Genomic DNA, 9397 nt, shown 5'->3' on the forward strand with positions numbered 1-9397 from the left:
TATCTAATACAATGTAAGTGCTATGTAAACAGTTGTTATACTATATTGTTTGGGGAATAATGACAAGAAAAAATGTCCATATTCAGTACACATGCAACCTTCATAGGCCTAGCCACATAGTATACAAATGAGATGTGAAATCAACGATGAGGACTGAAGAGACTGAGGATCTGAAACGGCAGGAGGCTCTGGCAGGGTGTGCCCACACATCACTTCATTTATATGGATTCAGCATGATGTTCAGTGCCTCAGATTCAAGTTTTTCTCTTTAAAACTTTCTGGATTTTTTTGTTCAAATATTTTTGATCTGCACTTGCTTGACTCTGTAGATGCAGAAACCACACATATGGAAAGTTGAATGTACTATATGATGCCACGTCCATGAAGTACCTGGAATAGTCAAATTCACAAACGGACAGTAGAATGGTAGTTGCCAGGGGGTGGAGAATTGGGGATCATCATTTAATGGGGACAGTTTCAATTTTGCAAGATAAGTAGTTCTGGGGATCTGTTGCATACCAATGTGAATATACTCAACACTACTGAACTAAATCTTTAAAAGTGGTTAATATTTTTAAATGGTAAATTTTATGTTACATGGGTTTTACAGCACTTTATGAAAAAAGAAAACTCATAGAATGCTTCACCAAGGGCTGAGGAGGAAACAGGAGCCATGTGTCTGAGGGGATAAGTGTGTGGGATCCTCTGAACTGAGAGCAGAAGGAGGGAAAGGGTCAGAAGATGTGAAGCCCCCTCAGGAGGTGTGGGAAACTAGTGAATGCTTTTGAGCCCATTGGTGACATCATGTGGCTTTGGATAGTTATTTTGGGTTTTTAAAAATAGTTTTTCAAGGCAAAATTCATATAAAATAACTGAACCATTTTAAAGTGAACAATCCAGTGGTATCTAACATAGTCACAGTGTTGTACAATTACCACAACATTTTCCTCTCCCCAGTGAAAAATGCATATCTATGAAGCTGTCACTCCTCATATCCCCTTTCCTCTGGCCCCAGAGAACCACCCCAATCAGCTTTCTAGCTCTGTGGATTTGCCCTTTCTGCATATTCATGTAAATGGAATAGTATAATATGTGACGTTTTGTGTCTAGCTTCTTTTGCCCAGCATAATGTTTTTGCAATTAATCTGCATTGTATCGTGTGTCAGAACTTTGTTCCTTTTATGGCTGAATAGTATTCCCTTATGTGGATAGAATCTGGGTACTAGGTGATGCTGACTCAGATGAAGGGTTGGTGACAAGTGGTCAAAATCTACTTATCTTGGACACAAAACCAACAGGATTTTCTCTTGGACAATACATGGGATATGTGAAAGAGAACAGGACCCAGGATGGCACTAAGATGTTTTTCCCATGAACAAATAGAAAGGAGAGCTCTTTGTACAAAGCTCCCCCTAGTGTGTAGGGAATCCCAGCCATTCCACTTTGGACACATGAGGTATGAAATGCCAGTTAGATGTGTAGATGAGGTTAGAGAGATGGTCGTTTGCGCTGTTTATTGCTTGTGTTATGGAAGATGTCATGGTAATAAATCAACTACTGCCTAGGTCGACAAGGAAACCAACACAGAAGACCTCTTCCCAGAAGAAGCAGTGAGTGTCCTGAAGGAGCGGCCCAGCCGCCGCACCTGTGGGGCACCTTTTGTTCGGAGCAGCACGATTGTCCGCTCTCAGACCTTCTCACCTGGAGCGCGAAGCCAGTATGTTTGCAGGGTGAGTCATAATTCCTTTGCCGCCTCTCTGGAATGCTCCCTTATTTGTTCTCTTTGTCATGTTTTCATTTTACTATTTATGCTAAAAGACCTATGTATCTTCCCAAATTATGCCAATGAATCATTGCACACCCTAGGTGTTGGGAGATGAAATCCGAGTTCTGCTGTCACCTCCCCACCCTTGCCCAGTGCCTGTCTAACTCTGGATCTCTTCAGGATTGGAATTCATTCTCCCCTGGTTTTTCAGTGTTATATATATGCCAACAAGTGGCCGGGGGACAATGTGAATAGCAAGCGGAAACAGGAATTGTCTCTATTTGTGACCTGGAAGACCAGGTCCCTCTGCATGGTTACAAGTCCTGAAGAGTAACTGTACCACTGGTGTATACTGGTGTCCAGGTCTCACCCCTAGAGATTTGTCATTGGTCATAGGTAGGCCTTGGCATCAGAACTTTTGGAAACTCCCAGATGGTTATAATGGGCATGTAAGACTTTGAACTCTCAGGTTGGTGGAGAGGATACCCAATCCTGGGTGGTCATTGAAGACAGGACAGTGAAATGGAGGTTGGCAGTGATGATGTGACAAATGAAAGCACAGACCTGGACAGAAAAAGGGATTTTATAGATAAATGGTCATGATGCTTACTCATACAATTGGCTGTACTTGATTGAAGGCTGTTCTCATGTCCCTTCCTTATTTTGGACTCTTGCTGAATGACCTAGGGGTGGACTCAGGGCTGCTTCTCAAGGAGGATATAGTAGTAATGCAGCAAAGTTTTGTTCACCTGGAGGAAGACTGGCAACCCTGTGCTGTTCTCTACATCCTATGCAAAAGCTGGTGTTTACTGATGATGCTGTCAGAGACCTCGTTTTTATGTATGTTGGTATCTTGGTGGAGCAGGTCCACTGCTGTGCTACTGCATTTCCTGAGTATTTCAGGTTAACTGGCATAGAAAACAAGCTGTGAAGGCAAGGACTTAGTCTTTCACTTAGACACACATTGATCCTGTGCTAAGACCCTGACACCACATGAAATTCACAATGTTGTGGTATGCCCCATAGAAGAAGACATCCTTTATTTCCCTCTTTAAAAACAGACTTTTCCCTTGATTGGCACAGTGGGAGTTGGTGGTGATGGTTTTTTCTACTACAGGAATGAGTCTCTTGTTTCAGCAGCCATTCTCCCATCTTTCTCGGCCCAAACCAGACATGTAGCAAAGGACAATGATTGATAAACAGTGAAAGGTGCTCAGGACAGTGCTGGCTTTCATGAGCTTCATTCCTAATATCAAGTTGTAGTTGGTATCAATAGGGAAGAAATGTTGACTCAATTAGTGTGGAAACATCACATGGTTCAGTTGATAGACCTAAAAGGGAGCCAAGGTGGAGGCTTTGTTTGCTTTGGTTTTGTCTTTCATTTTCCCTTGAAACTATTCTGTGGGTTTTGTTTTAACTGAAATTCAAAGACCTGGTAAGAGCACCAAAAGCCCAAAGGTTCGTGTGCCTCTAAATAGAAATGAAATAATACCATTCGGAATATGCACAGAATGAATAGTTAATTTCTGATGAAGTTTCTGAACATCATTCTTTTTGATGCAGCTTTATCGTAGTGACAGTGACAGTTCAACACTGCCCAGGAAGTCCCCCTTTGTGCGAAATACTTTGGAAAGACGAACCCTTCGCTATAAACAGGTGTGTGCTGTGTAAACTAAAATGGAATCTGTGCTTGCCCTGGGAGTTATTTTTATAGCCCTTAAAAGGTGATATCTCAGGTAATATTTAAGACCATGTTTTTTCCTTGTTTCTTGACATAATTTTTTTTTTTTTTTTTTTTTTTTTTTTGCGGTGCTGGGGATGAACCCAGGGCCTTGTGCTTGCAAGGCAAACACTCTACCAACTGAGCTATCTCCCCAGCCCGACATAAAATTTTTGAAAACATATAAGGTTTCTGTTTCCAATTGAGTGGGAAGTACTGCCCTCAACTCCATGAACAAAAGATTTTTTTTCCCTTAGGGGTTTGTTTGAACATAGCATATTTGCTTACTTGAGGCTTGTATGGGGAGAAAAGTTTTTGACAGCTGGTGTGTGTGTGCATACACATGCCTGCAAGCATGCCCACACATGCACATGGACATGTATGTGTATGAGTTTTTTTTAAACATAAAGCACTGATGTGGTTTGTAACATACTTCTTTCTTCCCTTATACCATGGACCTTAAGGTTTTTTCCATATCAATATATGTTTTCAGTTTTTACAGTGGCTGCACTTTATTCTGACCTCGTAATTTATTTAATCATTTTCTTGCCATTGTATATTTAGGTTTTCTCCCCCCCAACACACATCATAAACCTTAGTGAGATCTCTTTCGAATGTGGGCAGTTGTACCTTTTAGATGCAAGACAAAAATGAAATCTCAGAACCAAAGAAAATGCACATCAAATGACTTCTGAAAAATGGTGCTCATTTTTAATCCTGCCAGCCCCATGTATGAGTGTCTATTGCTCCATACTTTTGCAAATACACAGGTCATCATTATAGAAAACAGTTTTCTATTATTAAACTTGTTATCATACTAGAGACAATCTTTCCCAAGTCTCTGTTATTTTTTTTTTTTTTGTTACCAGGGATTGAACCCAAGGGTGCTTAATCACTGAGCCACATCCCCAGCCCTTTTTATTTTTTATTTATATTTTTTTGAGACACAGTCTCAGTAGGTTGCTAACAGCCTCACTAAGTTGCTGAGGCTGGCTTCAAACCTGCAATCTTCCTACTTCAGCCTCCTGAGCTGCTTGGATTACAGTCATGCACCACCACACCTGGCCCAAGTCTGCGTTTTTAAAACTTGGGCCATGCTTAAAGAGATACCTGTGTCGTACCTGTTTCCTATTAATTGTGGAAGAACCTTGCAGAAGGTCAAACATGTGGGCTGGTTGGCCTGGTGTGCACACTCATAGCTATGGTCTCCTGCAGTCCTGCAGGTCTTCCCTGGCAGAGCTCATGGCCCGCACCTCCCTGGACCTGGAGCTGGATCTCCAGGCATCTAGAACTCGGCAGAGGCAGCTGAACGAGGAGATCTGTGCTCTCCGGGAGCTGAGGCAGAGGTTGGAAGATGCCCAGCTCCGAGGCCAGACCGACCTTCCTCACTGGGTGCTCCGAGATGAGCGGTTCCGCAGCCTGCTGAAGGAAGCAGAGAGGCAGGTGAGAGGTCATTGACTCACCTTGGCAGGCTCCCCACTTCCTGCCTGCCCACGATCACAGTCCTTTCAAACATGTGTACTTGAGTACAGAAGTGAACATCTGGATAATGATGTAACTGAAATGATCTAGGCATTTATTTATGGAGCCAGTTCTCCACTTCTGTGGGCCAGGAGGGTGGCATTTGTCATGGTACCAGCATACTCTTGGAGGCCCTGGGAGCTGGAAAGAGAGCTGGGAGACCCTCTCCAACCTATGGGAGGAACGTTCTGAATCCCAGGTCCCCTGGGTCTGACTCCAGCCACCCCTAGTGACACCTTTGAAAATTTTTTCTGAGGGACGTGGACAAGGTGGGCCTTTCTTGCTTCTGGATCTTCATGACTGTGCTCCAGGGCTGGGCATGGACTCATTCATTCTTCCTTTTAAAAAATGGCAATAATACCATCTTGCTCATTAAATGTTTCTTTTTCAGACACGACAGACCAAACTTGACTACCATCAAGAACAAGCAGCTGAGAAGATGCTGAAGAAGGCCTCCAAAGAGATCTATCAGTTGCGTGGGCAAAACCACAAAGAGCCCATCCAAGTGCAGACCTTCAGGTATGGGAGAAACAACACTGTGTCCAACTACACTTGATACTTTCTTTTTACTATTATATCTTTGTTACTATGAAAAACAAAGCATGTATTGAAAAGAAGATTAGAAATCCACTCTAAGCAGCATTCCCCTCTCTAGAAGCTAGGCAAGTACTGTACCACTAAGCTACACCCACAGTTCTAGTGTTAATTTTTTTATATCCTTGATATTCATATCTCCAGCATAAATTAGCATGAAATTCTGTAACTTGATTCTTTCAATTATGATTTATAACTCATTGATTCATTCATTCATTTATTAATAAAACAGATATTCCTATACCTACTCTACACCAGGCACTGTTAGGCACTGAGGGTAAACTCCTGATCTCATGGGCCTTCATAATTGATTTGAATTTGGAGACTGTATACATATGGAGCTGTTGCTGGGGATTTAAATTCAGTCACCTTTCAGTGTCTGCAGAACAACTTCTAAACCGTAATTCTTTCTGATCTCAGGGAGAAGATAGCATTTTTTACAAGACCAAGGATTAACATACCTCCTCTCCCAGCCGACGACGTTTGATGTAGTGCGTTGTGCACATGAAGTATTTATCTGCCTGTTTTATTTTCATGAAGTTCTTAGATTAGCTAAATTTGTCCTTAAAATATTTGTGCAAAGCTATTAATATACACATTTTGTAAAAAAACATATATCTATACATATATATTTTATAATAGTGACGGCAACAGGGCTTGGTTTTTCCTTGTTGTGAATTTGACATCTCTGAAGACAGGTTATTTTATAAAAGATCAACTATCATGTTAAGAGTGTACAGTTTTTACACTGTTTTATTTGACTTAAAGGCTGGAAGACAGAAACGAAGTGAGTTCAGGCAAATTCACTGTATTGTAATTTATTTATAGTACTTTTTTCCTTGAAGGAAAATACTGACTTTAAGATGTATTTTAAGACTGAAATTTTGTTCTTCAGTATTTGTCATACAGTAGAATGGAACTTGGGGCCGGTTTTGTTTCTGACACCCGAAACGCAAACACTATGTGCTAAATTTGTCACTTGTATCAGTTTCTGATAGGTGCATTTACCATGTATATTGTACACTTTCACTCTTTTTGTGTTATGTTAAAATATCAACTGCAGTGGTTCAGTTGTAATTCACAAGCCATGTATGCGTCGCAGGGCTCAGTGTCCATTGTGTGCTGTGCACTGATCGCTTCTCATTGCTGTGTTGTCGTCTAATGCATCTTTCTGTGCTTACCACAAGTCTGAAGCCGGCAACAGAGCCTCCGGCATCCCAGGTTTCAGCCTGCCTGTCCACAGTGGCCGTCCACACTGCCTACACTCATCAGACCATGTATAGCCCTGCCTTTCCCACCCTTAGTGTGATTCTAAAGCAGGAGGGTGGGGTGGCTCCTGCCCTGCTGCTGTTTTGCGAAGGAAAGTGAAGGGTACCTTGGAATGCATGTTTTTAGTGAAGCTGAGGTGGATGCAGCAGTTATGGCATAGGCATAACCTAGAAGGTGCTTCTTTGTGGAGAGAAGAACGTGTGAGTAACTAGAATTACCCAGTGAGTCTTTTACAGGAGAGTATTTGAGTTAAATCAGAATGCCCCCCTTATTGGAATCTACCCAATATTCCCCACAAGATCTTAGAACTAGCTCATGAGGAAAAAAAATTAATAAGAATATAAAAATAAGCCATTAGTCTTTTAAATGCTAAATGATATAAGTAGTTTGCCTAGTACATATTTATTATATGTGAAATGCACTCTCCTTCCTGAGGCCTCAGATAAGTACACAAGTTCGGTCGCAGGAAATGTCAAAGAAAGCAGAACTTTCTTTTCCTAGATTTTTCTTCCCCTCCCTTGAAAATATCCCTTTTAATCAGGTCTCTCTTCTCATCAGTCTATAACTTACCCCCTTATGTAACCCATTTTCCTTTACATTTATTAAAAATTAATTTTGTAAAAGCATTTCATTCACACGCGACCAATCACAGACAATGGAGTTTGTCAGTGGTGGTAAGACTGAAAACTTTATGCTTTTCACTGTTGTCATCTCTTGCTATGTATTCCTGCTTCTAGTCTTGCTTTTTTGGTTTTTGCTTTTTTTTTTTTTTTTTTTTTGCCAATTCCTTTTTGTACGAATCCACAACAGAGGTAGAGATTGCAAGCTTTGGTCCTTATGAGAATTGCCATTCGGCAGACAGCATTGCTGGGCAGGCCCTCTTTCTGTGCCCCTAAGCTGTTGAAACTTTAAACTCCAATCAGGAGCCACCTGCTCCTGGATACTGGGGTCTGCACAGGGCAGATCACTCAAGTCTCACCTGCATAGTTCCCTCCACATGGAGACAGTGCCCTGGACACAGGTACTACATGCCACTTCTTAGCAACTGCCCCAGGAAGCTCTTTCTAAACTGGTCAGTGGATTGAGACAATTTTTCTGCCAACCCCTATTAAGTAATAGTACCAATGTGGGGAAAACCCATAGGGCCAATATAGAAAGCCCCCAGCCAAGTGTTTTCAACTAAGTGTCATTGCCCAGTTGATACAGATTTCCATGTGAGTGCTTCCCTCCTACTCTCAAGGTTTTTTTTTTTTTTTTAAAGAATTTGCCCCACAAGAAACAAATGCAGCCCCTGCTTTGATGTCAGTCCAAGGAGCACTTGTGTCTGACATCCTTCTGTCTCACCTCTCTCTGCCTCCCTATCTGTTGTGTCTTCTTTTGCATCTGGAGGGAACTGTACCAAGGAAAGAAAATCGGAACTAATGAAGGCGAGATGAGCAGTTGTGTGAGAGACTGGTCCTATCAGTCAGGAGGACAAGGAACGTCCTCATTGTTTCTCATTCATGATGTGGCTTGCTAGCATCCAGTTAGTTACAACTGCCAGGCCCAGAAAATGTAGCAAGTCAGACATGTGAAGTGTTATCAGCTTAGGGGTATTTTCATCTGCTGTTTAAATTGGTGCATATACAGGGCCTTCTCAGAAAGAAAACTCTGCCATGTTTTATGAGCAGTTCTGGTCTAGAAATGATCAGAATTCTGCCATTAGGGTTTGTAGAAATAGCACTGCGTGTAAAAGGGAATTTGGTTTTTCAATATCTAATCACTGCATTGTCAGGCTTTGGTTGATAATTGCTGAAATAAGTAACCTTCTGTTGTGGGAATAAATTATAATCAGTATTCATCTCTTTGTTTTTGTCACCATTCTCTCTGATTGTGTCATTTGTATTGTTTGAAAGTATTTCTTCTATAAAATTAAACTAACCTGCCTTAAGAACAAAGTGGAAATGTGTGTGTTTTTTTAATTATGGAAACTTAAATATATAAAAACAGGAGCTAGGGATGAAGCTTGGTTGTAGAGTATGTGCTTAGCATACATGAGACTCTAGGTTTCATCCCAGTGCCACAAAACAGAACAAAACATGCATATTTTAAAATACGAAAATAGAGTCATAAAATCAGAGAATAGTGAAATGAATGCACATGCAACCCTCACCTGGCTTCTACACAGGTCAATCATAGCCAATCTTGTTTCTTTAATACCTCCACTCACTTCTTCTTGTGATTTGAAGCAAATTCCATACACCTTATCATTTCATTGGTCAATATTTGAGTATATATTGCCAATAGAGATAAAACATGTACAATGCCCTTATGTCTTAGCATTCACTAGTTCCTTAATGCTATTAAATATCCAGGGTTCACATTCCCATTTGTCTTGTGTCATTCTTTTTACTCTTTGAACAGAATCCAAATATAATCTACTCATTGGGATATTTTTGATCTGTTTTTGGTTTTTATTTTTGTAATAGCTTTCTTGAGATCTAATTCACATACTGTTCAATTTACCCATTTAAAGCATGTAGTTCAGT

General features: G+C 41.0%; 1 protein-coding gene across 1 annotated transcript in view; it reads left to right on the top strand.

The window, feature by feature from the left end:
* The window catches only part of Wwc3 (WWC family member 3), a 72126-nt gene extending 63326 nt beyond the window's left edge, over window positions 1-8800 (top strand). Inside the window, exons 18-22 of the mRNA XM_047536916.1 lie at window positions 1566-1730; window positions 3329-3421; window positions 4701-4928; window positions 5398-5525; window positions 6021-8800. Of these exons, the coding sequence (XP_047392872.1) occupies window positions 1566-1730; window positions 3329-3421; window positions 4701-4928; window positions 5398-5525; window positions 6021-6087 (681 nt within the window). The 3' untranslated portion in view covers window positions 6088-8800. The remainder of the gene's footprint in view (window positions 1-1565; window positions 1731-3328; window positions 3422-4700; window positions 4929-5397; window positions 5526-6020) is intronic.
* Window positions 8801-9397: the final 597 nt, after the last annotated feature.

Source organism: Sciurus carolinensis, chromosome X (assembly GCF_902686445.1).
Source record: "Sciurus carolinensis chromosome X, mSciCar1.2, whole genome shotgun sequence".
Taxonomy (NCBI): domain Eukaryota; kingdom Metazoa; phylum Chordata; class Mammalia; order Rodentia; family Sciuridae; genus Sciurus; species Sciurus carolinensis.